Source organism: Cygnus olor, chromosome 28 (assembly GCF_009769625.2).
Source record: "Cygnus olor isolate bCygOlo1 chromosome 28, bCygOlo1.pri.v2, whole genome shotgun sequence".
Taxonomy (NCBI): Eukaryota; Metazoa; Chordata; class Aves; order Anseriformes; family Anatidae; genus Cygnus; species Cygnus olor.
Genome location: NC_049196.1, coordinates 453,983 through 472,249, shown reverse-complemented (window position 1 = coordinate 472,249; position 18,267 = coordinate 453,983). Strand labels below are relative to the sequence as shown.

Genomic DNA, 18,267 nt, shown 5'->3' with positions numbered 1-18,267 from the left:
CCGCAGCCCACATAGACGATGATGTCGCTGTTGGAGTACTTGGACAGGGACTGCGAGATGACCGTCTTGCCGCAGCCGAAGGCACCCGGGATGGCCGTGGTGCCACCCTGCACGCACCTGGGGACAGGGCGGTCCCCAACGCGGCCCCACTGTGGCCCCATGGAGGCAGGATGGGCGCCGCCACCCCCTGTCCCCATCCCTGTCCCCGTCCCCAGTCGCTCACCAGCACCCCCGTGCTGTTCCCTTCCTCCCCAGCAGGACTGTCCCCATCCCTGTCCCTTTCCCAATCCCATCCCCTGTGCTCACCCCATTCCTGACGCCGGCCCCATCCCCATTCCTGTCCCTCAGCCCCGTTCCCCGCGCCCATCCACGTCCCCTCTCCCTGTCCCCCGTTCCCATGCCCTATCCACATCCCCGTCACCTGCCCCCTGTTCCCAACCCCACCCCATATTCCTGTCCCCATCCTTGTCACCCATCCCCACCCCGTCCCTTTATGCCCATCCCTTCCATGTCGCCTCTCCCTGTCCCTGCCCCTCTCTTCATCCTTGTCCCCTCTCCCCATCCCTGACCCCTGTCCCCATCCCTGTCCCTCTCCCCAGCCCCGTCCCCGTCCCTACGGGAAGAGGGCGTCCAGCACGCGCTGCCCGGTCAGCAGCGGGTGGTTCGCCGTCAGCTTCTCAGCCACGGGCCGGGTCTGCCTGACGGGCCAGACCTGCATCATGGTCAGCTTCTCCGTGCTGCCCTCGAAGTCCAGCTCCAGCACCACGTCCTGCGGGGACAACGGGGGACAGCGGGGACGTGGGACCCCGCGGCTCCCCCCGCCCTGCGCCGCCAGCCCTTACGGAGACGCTGTAGTGGCCCGGGGGCGCGATGTGGGTGACGGTGCCGCGGCTGCGGGGGGGCACCATGATCTGGTGCTGGATGAGCGAGTTCTCGGTGACCGTGCCGTAGATGTCACCGCCGGTGACGTGGCTCCCGACCTGGCACGGGGCGGCCGTGAGGACGTGGGACTCCCCGCCACGAGGGGAAGGGTCTCCTCGTCCGCGGGGGCTCACCCGGACGTTTTTTGCTGGGGACGAAGTCCCAGGTGAGGTGGCGCGGCAGCGCGGGGACGTTGACGCCGCGCGGGGATGTTAGATGTTGCGGGTGAGCTGGGCGATGTCCTTCAGCGGGCGCTGGATCCCATCGAAGATGGAGCCCAGGATGCCGGGGCCCAGCTCCACCGAGAGCGGCTGCCCCGTGCGCAGCACCGGGTCCCCCACCCGCACCCCCGGCTGCGCCCGCGCTCAGGAAAAGCCACGCTGGGGGGGACGGACAGGGACAGGAGGGGGGACCGGGGGGGGGACAGGGGACCGGGGGGGGACAGGGGAACCGGGGGATGGACCGGGGACCGGGGGAGGGACAGGGTGGGAAAGGGCAGGGAGGGAACAGAGCAGACGGGGGGACAGGGAGGGGACAGGAGGCAGGGGAGCGGGGCAGGACAGGGGAGGGACAAAAGGGAGGGGACAGGGACAGAGGAGGAAGGAAGGGCAGACCGAGGGGGTGGGAGGACGACCGGGCGACAAGGAAGGATGGAGGGGACAGAGAAGGTCAGGAGGGACAGGGAAGAACAGGGGAACGGCGGGGGAGACAGGACAGGAGGGCAGGAGGCTGGAGGGGACGGGGAAGGGACAAGACGGGGTGGGAGGACAGGAGGAAGGGGAGGAGAGGGAAGGACGGGGGACAGGGACAGGCAGTGCCACAAGGATACAGGTCTCCTCGTAGACCTGCAGGGTGGCCATGTCCCCCTCCAGCCGGATGATCTCCCCCACCAGCTCCGCGTGCCCCACGCGCACCAGCTCGTACATGGCCGCCCCCGCCATGCGGGTGGCCGTCACCACTGCAGGGACACCGCACCGTCACCGCCCCGTCCCCAGCACCAGCCCACCCCCCCTTACACCCCCCTTGGCCCCCCTCAGGACCCCAAAACGCGGCCGTACCGGGCCCCGAGACGCCGTGCACGGCGCCCAGCAGGCTCTCCCGCTCGGCCTCGGCCAGCCGCGGCACCGCGCTCCCCTCCATGGTGGCACCCGCTGGCCCCGGTGGCCCCCGCTTTATATGGGGACAGGCACCGCGGGGAGCCGGCGGGGCCCGGGGGAACTGGCTGGGCCCGGTGTCCCCGCGGGCGCGGGCTGTGTACAGTCAACAGCTGCCCCCCCCCCTTGTCACCTTCCCCCCCCCGCCGCTGCCGCACCCAGGGGTGCCCCGAGCCGGCACGCGCCGGCACGCGCCAGCGCCCGTGGGGACGGTGGCAGGGACAGCGCGGCCGAGCCGTGCCACCAGCGGTGCCCGTCCCCTCCTGGCAGCTCACGCTACAGCCCCCGTGTCTCCCCCGAGGTGCCTCCCCCCCCCCCAGCCCCAGCGTCCCCTCTGGTGCCAGCCCTGTCTGCCCGCGTCCCCCCCCACGAGGTCCCCGCGGGGGGAAGGAACATGCCGGGGGGGGGGGGGGGGGAAACAAAAGGGGACCCAGGGGTCCGGGTGCCATCGGGTGCTGTGGGGACATTGTGATGTCCCCTGGGCCCCCAGCCGAGGCAGCACGAGTGACGGCACCGCCCCAAGTGCACGCACACGTGTGCAGCCGCTGCCACACGGGGCTGGTGCGCGCCTGGCCCCGGCTGTGAGCGCCGCCGGTGCCGGGTGCAAGAAGGCGGCGGCCGAGGCCGGTCACGGGCAGGTGGCCAAGGGCAGCCCCGGTCCCGTCCCTGTCCCCGTCCCCGTCCCTGCCCCACACGGTGCCGACACTCAGCCATGACCCAAAACCCCCCAGATTTATTTACCAAAATTCACAGAGCGAGCGAGGGGAAATAATAACAGGAGGAGAAATAATACCGGGGAGGGGGGGGGGGGATACTGGGGGGGGTGGGCGCTAAGAGACGAGGACGCCGGCGGAGCCGCCCTTGGCCCCCTCTGCGCCCTCCTTGGGGGGCTGCCGGGGGTCGTCCTCGCCCAGCAGGCGGATGTTGTGCTTCTCGCGGAACTCGTTCAGCTCCCGGCCCTTGCTCTGCAGCTGCTGGCTCAGCGTCTCCAGGATTTTGCTGATCTGGGGGAAGAGCCGGCGGGGGGTCAGGGGCCGTGGCACGGTGTGGGGGGGTGTCGGGGTCCCGGTGGGGGGGGGTTGGGGTCCCGGGGAGGCCCCCGGGGTCCCTCACCTGCTCGCGGTTGCTCTCCAGCGCGGGCAGCACCTCCTTGACGGTCCTCTCGACCAGCACGCCGCCCACCATGCGGTAGCAGCGCCGCGTGGGGTCCACCTCGCGCAGCGTCTCGATCACCAGCCTGGGCACAGCGCCGCGCTGCGGGGGGGGGGGGCGGGGGACGGGGCCCCCCCTGCACCCCCCGGGGCTCCTCCCCAAACCCCCACGTCCCCGAGGTCCCCCCCCTTGTCCCCTTCACCCACCCCACGTCTCCTTCACATCCCCTGGGTCCCCCCGGTGCTCCCCTTGCCCCGCGTCCCCTCACCCCCCCCCACTCCCTGTGCCCCCCTCCCACATCCCTTTCACATCCCCGGGGTCCCCCCGGGGTCCCCCCCCCGTGTCCCCTTCACACCCTCAGGACCCCCCCGGTACCTCCGGTGTCCCCTCCCCCCGCCCCCCAGGTCCCCTTCACCCCCCCCCCCGCCCCCGGCGTCCCCCCACACCCCGGGACCCCCCCCGTTTCCCCCGGTGCCCCCCCCCCGCGTCCCCTTCACATACCTGACCCCCCGGGGCCCCCGGTGTCCCCCTCCCACCCCCGGCGCCCCCCGCGCTCCCCCCGGACCCCCCCCGTGTCCCCCTCACACCCCCAGGACCCCCCCCTCACACCCCCGGTGCCCCCCCGTGCCCCCACCCGTGCTCGTTGAGCTCCAGCTCCAGCTCGGCGGCCTTGGAGGCCAGCCCGCGCTGCTCCTGCCGCAGCCGGTTGAACCGGGCCACCACCTGCGGGGGGGGGGGGGGGGCGGTCAGGGGGGGGGCCGGGACCCCTCCGGGACCCCTCCCGCGTCCCCCCCGCCCCCCCGGGCCCCGGCCCGGCCCCGCCCCCCGGACCTGCTCCGCCGTCAGCCCCTTGCCGCCGGGCGCCGCCGCCGCCCCGGGCCGCCCCCTCGCGCCGTCCGCCATCGTCCCCCTCCCCCGCCGCCCCCCGAGCCCCGCCCCTTCCGCCGCCGGCCGGAGCGGGGCTCGGGGGGCTCGGGGGCTCGGCCCGGCCCGGCGCCATCTTGGCTAAGGGCAGCGGCGCTGCCCGCTGAGGCGGCGCCGGCGCCATCTTGGGTGCGGGCAGCGCGGGGGGGACTTTGCCCGCGGCCTCCGGGTCGGTGCCGGCAGCGGGGCATGTACGGGGCGGGGGGGGCCCTAGGGTGGGTTTGGGGCGGCACGGGGGCGGTCTGGGGGTACCGGGGGGTCCTGGGGGCAATCGGGAGGGTCTTGGGGGAGTTGGGGGAGTCCTGGCGGCAGTTGGAGGGGTCCTGGGGGGTCCTGGGGGCAGTCGGGGAGGGCTCCTGGGGGCGGTTGGGGGGGTCCTGGGGGCAGCTGGGGGATCCTGGAGGCAAATCGGGGGGGTCCTGGGGGCAGCTGGGGGGTCCTGGGGGTAATTGGGGGGGTGTAGGGGGCAATTGAGGGGGTCCTGGGGGCAAATCGGGGGGGGTCCTGGGGTCAGTTGGGTCCTGGGGGCAGCTGTGGGGGTCCTGGGGGCAGTTGGGGGGGTCCTGGGGGCAGCTGGGGGGGGTCGGGGTGTGAGGAGCGTCTGCGGGCACTTGGGGGCAGTTGGGGGGGGCCCAGGGCAGCTGGGGGGAGCTGGGGGGAGCTGGAGGCCAACTGGGGCTGCCCAAGAGGATTTGGGGCCGTCAGGAGCCTCTGGGGGGGACTGGGGGGGTCTCTTGGGGCCTGGGGGCAGTTTTGGGGGGGGGGAAGCTGGAGCCAGGCCCGCACAGGGGGCCGGTGCCGCCCTCTCAGCCCCGGGTGGGTGCCCTGGGGGCCACAACCCCCGGTGGGGTCCCAGCGCCCCCCTCCCGGCCCCCCCCAGGCTGAGAGCGTTGCCCCGGCTCCTCCTGCCCCGCAGCCTCTGCAGACCCCCGCAGCTCCCCGGCCCCCCGCGCAGGTACCCCGGCTACGGGGGGGAGGGGGGAGGCGACCGAGGGGTCCCCGGGGTCCGTCGCGGTCCCTGACCCGGCCGTGCCGCAGCCGCCGGGCCATGGCGGGGCCCCCGGGGCCGAAGCCGCTGGTGGCCGTGGGCCAGGTCACCTCCACGCCCGACAAGGAGCTCAACTTCGCCGCCTGCGCCGCGCTGGTGCGGGAGGCGGCTCGGCGCGGCGCCTGCCTCGTCTTCCTCCCCGAGGGCTTCGACTACATCGGCCGCGACCCCGTGCAGACGCTCAGCCTGGCCGAGGGCCTGGACGGGGACCTGATGGGACGCTACGCGCGGCTGGCCAGGTAGGGCCCCCCCCCCCCCTCTCCGCCGCTGGGCGACGCCGGCGCGGCCCCGGTGGCCGTGGGGGTGACGCCGGGGCTGTCCCCGCAGGGACTGCGGCGTGTGGCTGTCCCTGGGCGGCTTCCACGAGCGCGGGCGGGACTGGGCGGCCACGCGGCGCATTTACAACTGCCACGCGCTGCTGGACCCCGCAGGTGAGAGACCCCGGCCCGGCCCCGCGGAGCGGGCACCCCAGGGTGCACGTCGCCCCGCCCCCCCGCCCCGCTTTGTGCCTTCTTGTCCCCAGGGCGCGTGGTGGCCGCCTACAGGAAGACCCACCTGTGTGACGTGGAGCTGGAGGGGCGCGTCACCATGAAGGAGAGCGGCTTCACCAACCACGGCACTGAGATCGTGCCCCCGGTCAGCACGCCGGCCGGGAAGGTACGGGGCGGCCGGGGGCTCCCCCTCCCGCTGCTGTCCCTTAACCACCTCCTCACCTCGGTCCCGTGCCCTCGCTCACGTCCCCTCCCCGTCCCCCCAGCTCGGGCTCTCCATCTGCTACGACCTGCGCTTCCCCGAGATCTCGCTGGCGCTGCGGCGAGCCGGGGCCGAGATCCTCACCTACCCCTCGGCCTTCACCGTCACCACGGGCTCTGCGCACTGGGAGGTGAGCTCTGCCCCCGGGGGTAGCTCGAAAAGCCCCTCCCGGGGGGGGGATTTCAGCCTCGGGGGCAGGCGGCGCGGCCGTGGCGCCATCCTGCACCCCCCCGCAGGTGCTGCTGCGGGCGCGGGCCATCGAGAGCCAGTGCTACGTGGTGGCGGCGGCGCAGACGGGCAGGAACCACGAGGGCCGCGCCTCCTACGGCCACACGCTGGTGGTCGACCCCTGGGGCACCGTGGTGGCGCAGTGCGGCGAGGGGCCGGGGCTCTGCTACGCCGAGATCGACCTCGAGTACCTGCAGCGCGTCCGCCGCGAGATCCCGGTGCAGGAGCACCGGCGGCCTGACCTCTACGGCACCGTGGGGCTGCCCGCGACGCCCTGAGCCCCCCTCCCCCGGCACCAACGACCCCGCCGGCCCCACCCCGAAACCGGAGCCAGGCTGGACCCGCTCCGTTTCGGGCCGTTTCTCCCCAAAAAGGCAGCAGCTGGGGCAGGAACACGCGCTCAGGGCTCACCCTGTGCCTCGCGGCCCCCCCGTGCCGCAGCCAGGGGGGTGCTCCCCGCTTCTTGGAGCCCCCCCAAGCCCCCGCAGCACGGGGGGCGGTCGGGGGGGGAAGGAAGGAGCCAGGCGCTGCGGTAGATGTTTATTTCAAGAAAACCGAAAGCTACACAGGGCATATGACTGTTATATCGAGGTTTAAAAAATACAGAAGTCACAGAAATTACACCAAGGTGTGCCAGAATCGGCCGTAAGCAGTGGGGGGGGGAACCACAGGCAGCACGAGCCCCCCGCGCTGCCGGGGCAGGGGGAGAGCAGCCTACAGCCGAGCGGGGCTGAGGAGAAAAAACCACAAAATTAGGGTGGAGCTGGAAAAATCTCCCCCGGGCCCCCCCCGGCAGCAGGCAGAGGAAGCAGGCGGCGGTGCCGGTCACGCCTGGACGCGGCCAAAGGCCGGCACGCTGCCGGCCCGCGCGCCAACACGTGCGGGCAGAGACCGCGCTGCCTGCTGCCAGCAACAGACGGGGCCGGCCCCCCCCGCGGCCCGGTTTGGCCCAGTTTGGCCCAGTTGCCGGCGGGAGAGGGGAGGGACGAGGCGGAGGGGACGGGCAGGGGTTCCAGCGCGTCCCTCGGCGCGGGTCCTCCCCCTGGCCCCAGCGGGAGGGGGCACGAAGGCACATGGTCCTGGGGCAGCCTGGGCGAGGGGCGGTTTGACTCCTGAGAAACCCGCGGGGGAGGCGGGGGGGGCGGTGTTTTGGGGAGAAATGGGCCGGATTCTGCCCGCCTGGCACCAGCCAGCCCCGCGCAGAGCCCGCTGCCAGGCCCACGGGGACGGTGGCGCAGGGGCAGGGCGAAGCCCCCCCCCCCCCCGTTCCGAGCCCCCGCGCTCGCAACTCGCCCGCTCCGACACTGACGCGCCCCAGGCAGGATTTTTGCCTTTTTTTTTTTCTTTTAATGGATACAAAATAAAAGAGAAAAAGGAAACGAAGCAAGAGAGGAGGTGACAGGACAGGAAAGGGGTGAGAACACGTAAGCCTCCGGCGCTCCCCGCGGCTCCCGGCTCCGGCCCAGCTCCTCGCACCGCGCCGGGCCCCACGGCCGCACCCCGCCAGGCGGGAGTCCAGCCGGGGAGTAAATGATCTTTTCCTTTTCTTTTAGAAAAACAAAAAATAGAGAAGAAAAGCTCGGATCCCACCAGCTGCCGGGCGTCAGGGGGCCGTCTGCAGCATCAAGTTCCTCAGGAGTTTCTGGCGCCCGACCTCGTAGTCCTCCTCGTCCACATTGACCAGCAGTTTGATGGCTTCGTGGCCCACGGCTTGCTTGAGCGAGTCCGTGATGAAGACGCCCTTGAGGGCCTCCAGCAACGAGCCGTTGATGTAGTCGCGCCAGAACGCGTCGAGGTAGGTGAGCTCTGAGAACTTTATGTCACAGATGATGGAGCCCAGGTCCCGGGACTTGAGGATGGTGTTGGCCTGGTTGAAGCGCTCGAACTGGCGCTCCAGGGGGTCCTGCTTGTTGGAGAAGACGTTGCCCTGAAGCGCCGTCTCGTGCTGGCAGTACTCGGCTCGGACTCGCAGGCGGATGTCTGCGGGCAGCGGGGACACTCAGCGCGCCGGCCCCGTGCTCCCGGGGCAGGGGGAGAGGCACTGCCCCCTCCCCGTGTCCCCCCCCCCAGCCCCGGCGTGGGGCCGGGAGCCCACCCACGCCCCTCTTACCACAGGTCTGCTTCTCCTTCGGGTCCGGCGTCACCGACTTCCTCCGCTTGCGCTGGCTGCTGAGCGGGGCCCTGCCGCGGCCGGGCCTCTTGGTGCAGATCTGCGGCCCCGCCGAGGAGCAGCAGACCACGGGGTGGTGGGGAGGCACTGCTCGGAGAGGGGGCGGCTCAGGGCTGCGGCCGGGACCCCCGCCCGGCCACGCAGGAGCCGCTCGGCACCCGCCGGCACCCCCCGGGCCCCGATGAAGCTCTCGTAACGCACCCAAAGCTTTAACGCAACCCCAGGGCAGCCCACAGGTGGGGGCAAGCACCGGGGGCGGTTTCCCCTGGGACGACACCGCTCGCGTCCTGCACAAAGCCCTCGTTCCTATGGGGTGGGGGCTCCTGCCTGGCAGGATGTAACCCCTCTGCTGCACTGGTGGACAGCCTGGCAGCAGCCACAGGCTGTCTGTTAATTAATTGTTAGTAATTTGTGCGGTAGCTTCTGCCGGGCAGAGCGCGCTCCCCGTTAACGGGGAAATCAGGGAACCTGCAACCAGAGCAGGGGCTGCTGTGACCCGCTGTGGGTCAGGCAGCAGAGTGAGGGGGACCAGACACAGGCAGGGCGGCAGCGCTGGTCCGGATGAGTCCCTGCTGACCGGACCCTGTGGGGGCCCCAAATCCCACCCGTGTGCGGCGCTCACCTGATTTGTGGGGGTGGCCGAGGCCGTGCTCCGCGTCGCTGTGAGCCCGGGGCGTCACGTAGCGGATGGATGTCTCCTCCAGGTACTTGTCCACCAGGTCCGGACACACTGCGGGAGAGGGGAGGTGCCTCTTGTTGGGGGGGCGCGCTGCAGGCCCCCACCCCGAGGCAGCAGGCACCAACACGAACCGCTGCCCAGCGCCCCTGGCGTCTTCCCCCGGCGCGCAGATCAGGCTTGGGAAGGATGCGGCGCTACGCTTACAGGTGTTTTGTTTAAAAAATAAAGCCCAAACTCGCCGAAAGATAGCGCCTTCAGCCACCGAGGGCGCCCAGCCCCCCAGCCCCAGCGGCGCCGCTCGCCCTCACCCAGCACCGGCGCTCCCCAGCGGCGCCACGCACCGGGAACGGCCACGGCTCGGCCGGTCCTCTCGGAAAAACTCCATTTTAGAGCCAAGCACTCAAAAAAAAACCACACAGCGCTGCGTGGGAAAGGCCACTTGCACGTTACCATAGCTACTCGCAGCACCCGGCTCGGCGCAGCCCGCTCCCAACGCCGGTGCACGCGCGGCCCCGGGGACAAGCCCGTGGCAGGGCGGGCAGCGCCGCGGTCCCCGGCAGCACGGCCACGGGGAGCGGCCCTGGACTCGCTTCAGGCCCCCGCACGGGTCCCCAGAGTCCCGAGGGCTCCGGGCCGAGCCCCCTGTGGGGGACCCAACGTCCCGACACGACTCGAGACGAGCTCACCGTCACCGAGCCGCGGCAGCCGGTGTCAGGTCTCGGTACCTGCGCAGCCCTAGGGCGAGCGGTGAAACCCGCGCTGGCGGGACGCGTGCGCAGCCAGGGCCTCGAGGAGCTTTTTCGAGGCGTTTCCATCACAGTGGGGCCGGCTCGGGGCTGCCCATCCCCGCCGCGACAGAGCCGTGGGGACACGCGTCCGGTTTTTGGGTGGTCCTCGGGAGCCGGTCCCGATCCCCACGAGGGTGTTTGGTGACTCCGTGATCCCTCCCGTTCCGCAGGGCTCCCTGCGCACCGCCCAGCGCCACTCCCCGCCTTCCCCCCACGCTAACCCCGGGCTGATTTTGCTCCTTTTTGGAGCTGTGCAGGAGGACGAGGCGCAGAGACGTGCCCCGTGAGGCGCTGCAGGGGGGTGGCAGAGCCCCATCCAGGAGGGGGCTTCCTTTAACCCATCCGTCCTCTTTCTAACGCAAAGCGCCGCGCGCCCTAAGCCACGCGCAAGCTGCCTCTCTCCCTAACGCCCTCTGAAACGCTATTTTTGTGTTTAATTAATCCATTCCCATCCAAACGGGGCTGGACAAGCGACAGGACCAGAGCCCCGCGAGCACGGAGCGTCGCCTCCCACGGCGGTGGCAGCGCGCCCAACGCTGACCTCCGGCTCCCCGCTGCGTGCGACCGAGAGCAGCGAAGCCCTCCCCGCGCTCCGTTTTTTTGCTCAAAACAAGCAGAAAGCTCCCCAGGAGGCACACAACAAGCGCTGTGGCACGAGCGTTCGTGCCCCGAGCCCTGCACGAACTCGGGGAGGCCGCGCCTGACCCCTGCCGTGTCCCAGCACGGCCCCGGCTCCGCGCCACCCACGCACGGCTCCGTTTGGGTGGAAACCTCCCCGAACCCACACGGCTGGAGCACGGGTCGTTTTTGAGGCTCCTTGGTTGGGGTTTAACCCCCTTACCGGGGTTGCTCAGCACCAGCAAGATGGGCCCTGAACGCATCCGCGAGCCCCCGCTGCCTCTCACCCCAAAACCGGGAGCTCTGTGCCTGCCTCTACTCGCACTCCCCGCTTCCCCGGGCGCTGGCATCGCGGTTGCCCACGGCGTGAGCAGAAACCAGGGAGACTCAGCAGCCCAGAACTGCCAAGAAAGCACAATTACCCTCGTTTAAAAAGAAAAATGCAAATTCTGGAGGCAGAATCCTGCTGAAGCGGCTGCCTTACGCGCCCCCTGCGACCAGCGAGCGCTCCTCGGCTCCTCCGGCTCCGCTCAACCTGGGCGAGGTTCCTCGAATCGAGGTTTTGGCCCAAAAAAAAGGCCCAGGGCCGAGCCGGCGGGGGAAAGAGGTCGGCTCATCCGCCTGGAAGCTTAACAATGACCCGAAATTCACCCAGATTTGATCAGACGAGGAGTCACTGCTCGGGTCCCCGAGCCAGGCCCGGAACAAGCGGCACCGAGCGGGGGGAAAACGGGGAGCAGGAAGGGGAGCGCCGCGGGGACGCCGCTCCGGGGAGGCACGTTTGGGGCCGCGGCCCCCGGCGGGGGTTCGGGGGGTACTTACCGGCCCGTCGCCGCTTGAGGGTGACGTAGGGCAGCAGGTCGTGGCGCGTGATGATGCGCAGCAGCTGCAGCACCTGCCGGAAGTTGGTCTCGTCGCAGCGGCCCTGCCGCTCCAGCGCCAGCAAGAAGTCCCGGCCGCTGCGGATCATCCCCCTCTCGTAGTCGTCGATGACGTCCACGAAGAGGAAGGAGAGCACGCGCACGTCGCGGTGGGTCAGGTGGGTGCCCACGATGTCGAACATGCGGTGCAGGCTGTAGAGCCCGTGCTCCCGGTCGCCCCGCTCCTCCGGCCAGGCCTGCGCGCGGCTGCGCTTGAAGGCTGCCATCTTCGCCGGCACGCCGCGCCCAGCGCTCGGCCCTGGAAGACAAAAGGGGGGGGCAGGGGCTTGAGTCCAGCCCCCGCTGCTCCCTGCAGAAATCCCACCCTTGGCTCCTCTGTCCCACTTCTGCTCGGCGCCCACCGAGCGCCTCTGCCCCGGCCAGCATCACCGTGCCGCCGGCCAACCGGGGCAACCGACCTGCGCGCCCCCCAGCTCAGCCCCCGCTCCCCAACGTGCCCCCTCCCCGGCTCAGCAGCGACGCCGAGCGTTAGAAACCAAACCCGGGCACCGGCGGCCGCCCCGAGCCCTGCGGGCAGCGGGCCAGTCCCCGCCACGCTACGGCACGAGCCCAACGCCCGCGGCGGTAACGCCGGTGACTTGCAGGGAACCCCAGGATGCGGCCCCGGCGGGGACACCCCGCGCCCATCAGCAGCCCTGAGGTGCTCCCCGACGGGCGCCGGCCTCAGGGAGCCGCCGGGCACGGCCGCCGGTACCGCACCGGGGCATCGAGCGAGGAGTGACAGCCGCCGGCAGGCCTCGGGCTGCTCTGCTGAGGTGGGCTCTCCCGGGGGACCCTCGAGCAGCGAGACACCGGGGCCGTGACGCTGCCATTTGCCGGCGCTTCCAGCCCCTCCTTGATCCGCCTTTGGGCCAAAAGCGGAGTTTTCACACGAGAAGCCAGCACCCGAACGTCTCGGTGCTTCCGAAGCCGAGGCTGCAGCGGCACAGCTCCCGGCGGGCCGAGACGAAGCAGGGAGCCAGGCGGCGCCAAGGGGAAGGCCAGCGGCACGCGACAGGGGAGAGACACGAGGCGGCCGGGAGGGGAGCACGCGCCCCAGCGCTGCATTTTGTGCGTGCCTGGCACCGATTTCCAGCTCGGACACAGTGCCTGGCCCTCCAGCCTGCCCGGCACCCGGGACCAGCGCAGGCACGGGCGCTTCAAGTGACCCGCAGGGCACCCGAGGGGGGTTAAACTCAGGAAAAGGGTGAAAAAAAGTGGGATTCGCTGCAATTCTCGCCGTCCTCCCTGTGCAAATCCACCCTGTTCGGTGCCGGGGCTGCACCCACGGCCACGGCTCCCCGCTCCGAGCGGCCCCACCCGCACGCCAGCTCACGGAACCCCACCGAGAGGCGGCTTCGTGTGGCTCCAGCTCCCAAAACAGCAACGGCGTAAACACGGGAGCCTCCCCGCCCGCCCCGGTGCCGCCGTGACTCACGGCCGGGCTCATCCCGAGGCCCCGGGAGGCCCCTCGGCGCTCCGCGGGAGCTGCCCGGGCCCTGCTCGGGGTGCAGCAGGGTGCTGGTGGGGTTCGGAGGGGTCTGAGGGGTTTGATTCCTGCAGTGAAATCCGAATGGCTGCAACAAGGCGCGCGCGGTGACGCCGCTCCGAGCGCTGCGGCGGGGACAGGGAGGGCGCCGCGCTGTGCAACGTCCCCCGGCGGAGCCGCGGCGTCAGGGAGGCAGCTCCCGGTGCAGCCGGCCCGGGGCTGCTTCCGCGCAGGAAAAGCGGGGGGAGAAAAGCAGAGCGAAGCCCCCCCGGTGCTCCCGGAACCGCTCCTCCCGCCGCGGGAGGAGAGCCACAGAGCGGCACCGCAACGTCCAACTCGCGCGCGGCTCCGGGCCACGGCCCCGCACACCCCCTGAGGGGGGGACAGATCCCTCGGGTCCTCGAATCGTCCATGGGGAGGCCGTCACCAGGAGGAGAACCACACCACGAGCCGCCCCACGCTGCCCTTCCTGGCACCTCCCTCGAGGCAGGACGCTGACAGCGAGCGCTTGCAGACCTCGCCCTGATCTCCAGCGGGGGCCGGGCACGAGCGGCCCCGCCGAGCTCCCAAAGCTCCCCCCGAGAGCCCCCGGCCCGGCCGCGCAGGCACAGGCTGCCCCCGGCGCCCGCCGGCTGTTTTCAGACCAAGTTTTGGGCACCCGAAGCTGCGGCAGCAGCCGCCCGTCGGCCCCGCAGCGGGGGGATCGGCAGCCCAGGGCTCCAGCGACGCCCGGTCCCGAGGGGATTCCGCCTAACCCCGCGAGCGGCCTCAACAAAATGGGAGAACTTCACCCGAGGCGACCGCAGCGGGGCCGGGGGACAGCGGGCAGCGCCGCCGCGTCCCCTCGCCCTCGCGTCCCCTCGCCCTCGCCCCGCCGGGGGTTGTTCTGTTGGTAGCCGGGGCTTTTTTTTTTTTTTTTTTTTGAAATAAAGATTTCGCACGCACTAGTTGCTGTTTTGGTATTTCTCTGCTGGCCCCGGGTGTCGCAAGGCAGCCTAGAAATACCCTACACACACTCACGCGCCGCCGGCGGCGAGCGGGGAGAGGCGAGCGCGGGCGGCTCGGGGCGGCCGCCAGCTCTCCGCGAAAGCCAAGCACGGAGCCAAGCGCGCCCTCGCCGCCGGGCTCCTCGCCTCGCCCCGGGGCCTGGCAGCGGCACGGGGCACCCGCAGCCCTGACCTCTGTCCCCGGGGAGCCGCGCTCCTCTCACCCGCCCCGGGCCGAAGGCAGGGAACCCACCCAGAGCCCGGCGCCGCGATCACCGGTCCCGCCTCGCCGCCCAGCTCCTGAGCGCTCGTCCCCGGGACCTGGTTTTGGGGCAGGTTTTGCATCCCCTGCGCTGAGAAGGGCTCGGGGTCGGGCTGGGAGGGCACCGAGCTGTTTGAAACCCGGGGCAGGAACCAGGCAGGCTGTCTTCCGATTACCTGGCACCGCCCGGGAATCACGCCGCATGTTTTCTTCCAGGGGAGAAAAGCAGCTCTGCGCCGCCCGGGCTGAGCCAGAAGGGACTGAGCAGGACAAGGCTCGTTTTGGGGGGGGGGGGGGGGAGCCACTGGGTCCCGAGGGGCAGCTCCCAGAGCTGCACCACCCACACCCGCAGAAAGCTGTCGGATTTGTCTTCAAGCAGGGGATTCCTGCGGCCACGACTTGGCCGAGGCCCCCACTGCGCTCGCGGCTGGCTCCCCTCCCGGTCCCATCCCCGAGGAGCAGCAGAGCGGGGCGCGTCGCTGCGCACGGGCACGAGAAAAACCCCAAATCCTCAGGAAATGTAAAAATCCCCCCGAGGAGCGGCCGCAGACCACGGAGGCGCCGCGAGCGCGGGGTCTGGTGGCCCCGGGACCGCTGCCCCTCGCCCTGCGCTAGCTCGGCCCCGGCAGGCGGCACGTCGCACGGGCGGGAGGAGACGGACCAAGCGCTCAGGGATCATTAAAATAATTCGGGGTGAACAGGAAAAACGAGCTTCTGGGGCCGCCGAGGCGCTCGGCAGTCAGTCAGCTCGAGCCTTGCTCGTCTCCGCGGGGCGCCTCACTTCACCGCGAGGTTTGGGCCCCCAACGCCAGGGGAAGAGCCCCCGCATCGCGCCCACGCCACGCGCCCCGGGCCCGGCTGCGAGCTGGAGTTCTGCTCCCAGGGGTTCGTCCCCCAGGGCGGCGTCCCGGCGCACCGTGCCACGAGAGCGGGCGCCACGGGGCCACCGAGCGCCTCCGCTGCCGCCTCGCTCGGCGTTACCTCGGCGGGCGAAGCGCTCGCAGGCGACTCCCGGGATGGGACGGGATGGGCTGGGTGCTCCCGCTGCACCTCCCGGCCCCGAGGGGCTCCCCATCACCGGGCAGGCCGAGAGGGGAAGCAGCCTGGCCAGGAGCACTCCACCAGCCCGGCAGCTCCCGGGGCAGGGGCCGTGTCCCACCAGCCCTGACCGATCCCGGCTGGGAGCACCGCGAGGGGCCCGGGGTCAGCAAACGCCCCCAGGTCCCGGGAGGGTGAAGGACGGGCACGGCCCCGGCCCGCTCGTGGGCCCGGTAAGCCCAGGCGGCAGGGACAAGGCAGTTGGTTAGGAGGGCGCGGGTATCCTCGCCCCGCTGGGCAGAGGGCAAACCAAGCGCAGAAGAACCGCGAGGAACCCGCGGCTGTCCCCTCGGAGGGCTTTCGGCCTTTACCCCGTAGCGCTCTGCCCCCGCCTGCAGCTCGGGAGGGATCCCGAGAGCCCCCAGGGCCATGGGGGCCGAGCGGACGCGTCCCAGCCCCGGGGAAACATCCCCAGGGTCGCCAGCAGAAGACGGGCCGAGCTGCCACCACCGGGACCACCTCAGGGGAGGCCCAGCCGTCCCGCGCACCCCGACCCCTTCCGAGGGCGGTTCCCGCAGCGGCAGCGCCGCGTGCCGTCACGCACGAGGCACGCAGACGGGGCAGCGCCGCGGAGGAGGGGACGTTGGGCCGCGCCGCCTGCACTCGGGGCTCACGTCAGCGGGCGAAGCGCTCGCAGCCCCACGGGAGGCGGCCAGGTGTAAAAATAGTGCCACCGACTGCTGGGGACGGCCGAGCGCGGTCGGGAGCGCTGAGCCGGGGGAGGGATCGCTGCTCCCAAACGCTCAGCGCCTCACTCACGCCCCCCGGTTCTAACCCCTGCCCCCCGGCGGCGACGGCAGGAATCCTGCGGGAGCCTCGGCTCCCACCGCAGCGCCCGTCGGGACAGGAGGGGCCGTCGGGACACGGGGCCGCAGCCCCCGCAGAAGGACGGTGCTGAGGCGGAGCAGCACCACCACCCGGCGGGACCGCGGCCGGGACCGTGCCTGGAACGGGAGGGAGGGAAACCCTGGGGGAGCACCGAGGGCGGCGCGCGCAGGGGCGAAGTCTGGGGCAAGCGACGGGGCGCCAAGGCTGCGCGCGCACCGCGACCGACGTGTCCCGTGCCAGGGCCCAGCACCGGCTGCAGGCAGAACCGAAACCAGAACCGCGTGGAAAGAACCAGAAAATTCACCTTTTTTTTTTTTTTTTCCCTTCCCCCCCCCCCCCTTCAGGGGAGGCAGCCCCACGGCGCGCTGGAGCCGCTCGGCCGCCAGCAGGCAGCGCCGTGACAGCGCTCGAGCCCTGGAAACCGAGGCACGGGCAGGGGACGCGCCACCGGCAGCATCACCGCCACCGACAGCGGCGCCTCGAGGCGCCCGGCCCCTTTTTGCCACCAGTCCCGACCCGCAGCCAGCCCCCCCCCAGCTCGGGGCCACCCGCGAGCGCTGCACCTCGGCCACAGCTCCCGAACTTTGGGGCCGGCCACGACGCGGCTCCCGCGGCACGAACCCGACCCCCGGCCCCCTCTGCCCCGGCACGGAAGGCGGGCGCCGTCCCCTCCACGAGCGAGGAACGGGCGAGTGACGGGCACGTCAGGAAACAACCAGACGGAGGGACACCAACCTGCACGAGGAGCTCTGCGGGTCTCGCTTGTATCCGCTCTGGCGCGGCGATTTGAGCACAGCAGCCGAGCAAGAACTGTTACGAAGTCTTCTATCCCCTTTTCTCCTTGGCTTTTTAAATAAACCACCCGACACCACCACCTAGGCTCCCACAGAGAGTTTCGCGGACGGCTCTTGTGCCAGGGGAGCCAAACTTCCAGCGTCAGGTCTCGGAGTTCGCTACTCGAGCTGGTAGACTTGCCAGAAGCCACCCAAGAGTCCTTTTGTTGGCGTTTCCTTCCAACAACTCTGACGCCCAAACCTTCTTTTTCCTACTTCACCCTGAAATAACTTATGGACACGGGGGAGGAGGAAAGTCCAGGCCCAGCCTCGCGCTCCCCAGGCCGCTCCGTTCACAGACCCCGTTCCGTGCAGAGCGAGCCCCGCTCCCTTCTCACCAGCAGCTCCTCACGCCGCCCGCACCGGCCGAGGGGCGGCCTGCTCACAGCACCTTAAACCTCCGTTTGTTTGCTAACAACTCCTCCAGAAACTGAACCAGGTTACGTTACCAAAAAAAAAAAAAAAACAAGCCAAGAGAAGGGATCGCGGGGCGGGCTGCTCTTGCAGAACTCAGCCCATCCCTTCTCCTTCACTCGCGGTCCCAGCTCCGCGCCTGGCCTCGCTCCCCCGGCTCCTCAGCACTGGCGTATCCCCAGCAGGGCCCCTGGGTGCAGAGGGGTTGCTCAGCTCCCTGCTCAGCGCCCGGCCGCGCCGCCCTACGTTTATTTCAGCCGCCAGCACCAACAGGAGCCCTGCGCCCGCACCGACCGCCCCGAGGCCTCGGCCCTGCCCGCAGCTCGGCGCAAAGCCCCCGGACCTCGGCGCCCCCTACCCGAGGGGCTCCCCGCAGCCGGGGGGGGCGCCGCCGCCCCGCTCCTCCCCGGGCCCTGCCCCCGCTGCGGCCTCGCTCGGGAACCGGCGGCGGCTCCCCGAGGGCCGCCCCCGAGGCCTGGGGGGGAGGTGGGGGGGGGGGGGGGGGGCGCCGAGGCCGCGGAGCTCCGAGGGGGCGGCGCGGCCCCGCGGGCAGAGCGCAGCGGCCCCCCCGGGCCCCCCCCCGCGGCCGCCACGCCCGGGGCCTCGCGGGCCGGGCCGGGCCGGGGCCTGTCAGGCGCCGCCGCCGCCGGGCCGGGCCCTCACCGCAGGCACCGCCGCGGCCCGCCCTAGGCCGCCGCCGCCATGCCCGCCGGCTCGGCCCCGCTCCGCTCCCCCGGGCCGCCGCTGGCGCTGCCCGGGCCCAGGCGCCGCCGCCGCCTCCCGTCAGGGCCGGGGCAGGCCCGGCGCCGCCATGTCGGCTCCGTCCGCTCCGCTCCCCGCTCGCGGGCGGCTCTCGCGGCGCGACGCAACGTCCGGCCCCCCCCCCCCCAGGCCCCGCCCGCATCCGGGCCACGCGCACCTCGCCGCCTTCACGCCCGCGGGGAAAGCCGCGGAGAGCGGAGCCCTCTTGGATACGGGCGGGAGGGCGGCGCCTTCCGGGCC

The 18,267-nt window shown here is 71.6% G+C and overlaps 4 protein-coding genes across 6 annotated transcripts in view; 1 reads left to right on the top strand and 3 right to left on the bottom strand.

The window, feature by feature from the left end:
- LOC121060632 (V-type proton ATPase catalytic subunit A-like) overlaps window positions 1–2,080 on the bottom strand; it is a 2,863-nt gene extending 783 nt beyond the window's left edge. Inside the window, 7 exon segments of the mRNA XM_040538578.1 lie at window positions 5–117; window positions 618–769; window positions 843–988; window positions 1,065–1,134; window positions 1,137–1,285; window positions 1,751–1,879; window positions 1,980–2,080. Of these exon segments, the coding sequence (XP_040394512.1) occupies window positions 5–117; window positions 618–769; window positions 843–988; window positions 1,065–1,134; window positions 1,137–1,285; window positions 1,751–1,879; window positions 1,980–2,061 (841 nt within the window). The 5' untranslated portion in view covers window positions 2,062–2,080.
- A 708-nt stretch (window positions 2,081–2,788) lies between these two features.
- On the bottom strand, window positions 2,789–4,143 carry PFDN2 (prefoldin subunit 2). Its single transcript, XM_040538781.1, has 4 exons — window positions 4,059–4,143; window positions 3,862–3,950; window positions 3,189–3,312; window positions 2,789–3,079 (listed from the first exon to the last, which is right to left on the bottom strand). The coding sequence occupies exons 1-4, from the start codon at window positions 4,128–4,130 to the stop codon at window positions 2,906–2,908; spliced, it is 459 nt and encodes a 152-aa protein (XP_040394715.1). The 5' UTR covers window positions 4,131–4,143; the 3' UTR covers window positions 2,789–2,905.
- Window positions 4,144–4,194: 51 nt separating this feature from the next.
- NIT1 (nitrilase 1) lies at window positions 4,195–6,803 on the top strand. Of its 3 annotated transcripts, none has more exons than XM_040538778.1 (7): window positions 4,214–4,320; window positions 5,068–5,106; window positions 5,190–5,438; window positions 5,527–5,630; window positions 5,723–5,856; window positions 5,957–6,082; window positions 6,189–6,803. In XM_040538778.1, the coding sequence occupies exons 3-7, from the start codon at window positions 5,200–5,202 to the stop codon at window positions 6,456–6,458; spliced, it is 873 nt and encodes a 290-aa protein (XP_040394712.1). In that variant the 5' UTR covers window positions 4,214–4,320; window positions 5,068–5,106; window positions 5,190–5,199; the 3' UTR covers window positions 6,459–6,803. The 3 variants fall into 3 exon arrangements, with proteins under 3 accessions (XP_040394713.1, XP_040394712.1, XP_040394711.1); XM_040538777.1 differs by having other exon boundaries at window positions 4,294–4,320; window positions 5,032–5,106; XM_040538779.1 differs by lacking the exon at window positions 5,068–5,106 and having other exon boundaries at window positions 4,195–4,320.
- DEDD (death effector domain containing) lies at window positions 6,708–17,719 on the bottom strand. The gene is made up of 5 exons (XM_040538769.1): window positions 16,754–17,719; window positions 11,258–11,614; window positions 8,973–9,080; window positions 8,291–8,437; window positions 6,708–8,160 (listed from the first exon to the last, which is right to left on the bottom strand). The coding sequence occupies exons 2-5, from the start codon at window positions 11,580–11,582 to the stop codon at window positions 7,784–7,786; spliced, it is 957 nt and encodes a 318-aa protein (XP_040394703.1). The 5' UTR covers window positions 11,583–11,614; window positions 16,754–17,719; the 3' UTR covers window positions 6,708–7,783.
- Window positions 17,720–18,267: the final 548 nt, after the last annotated feature.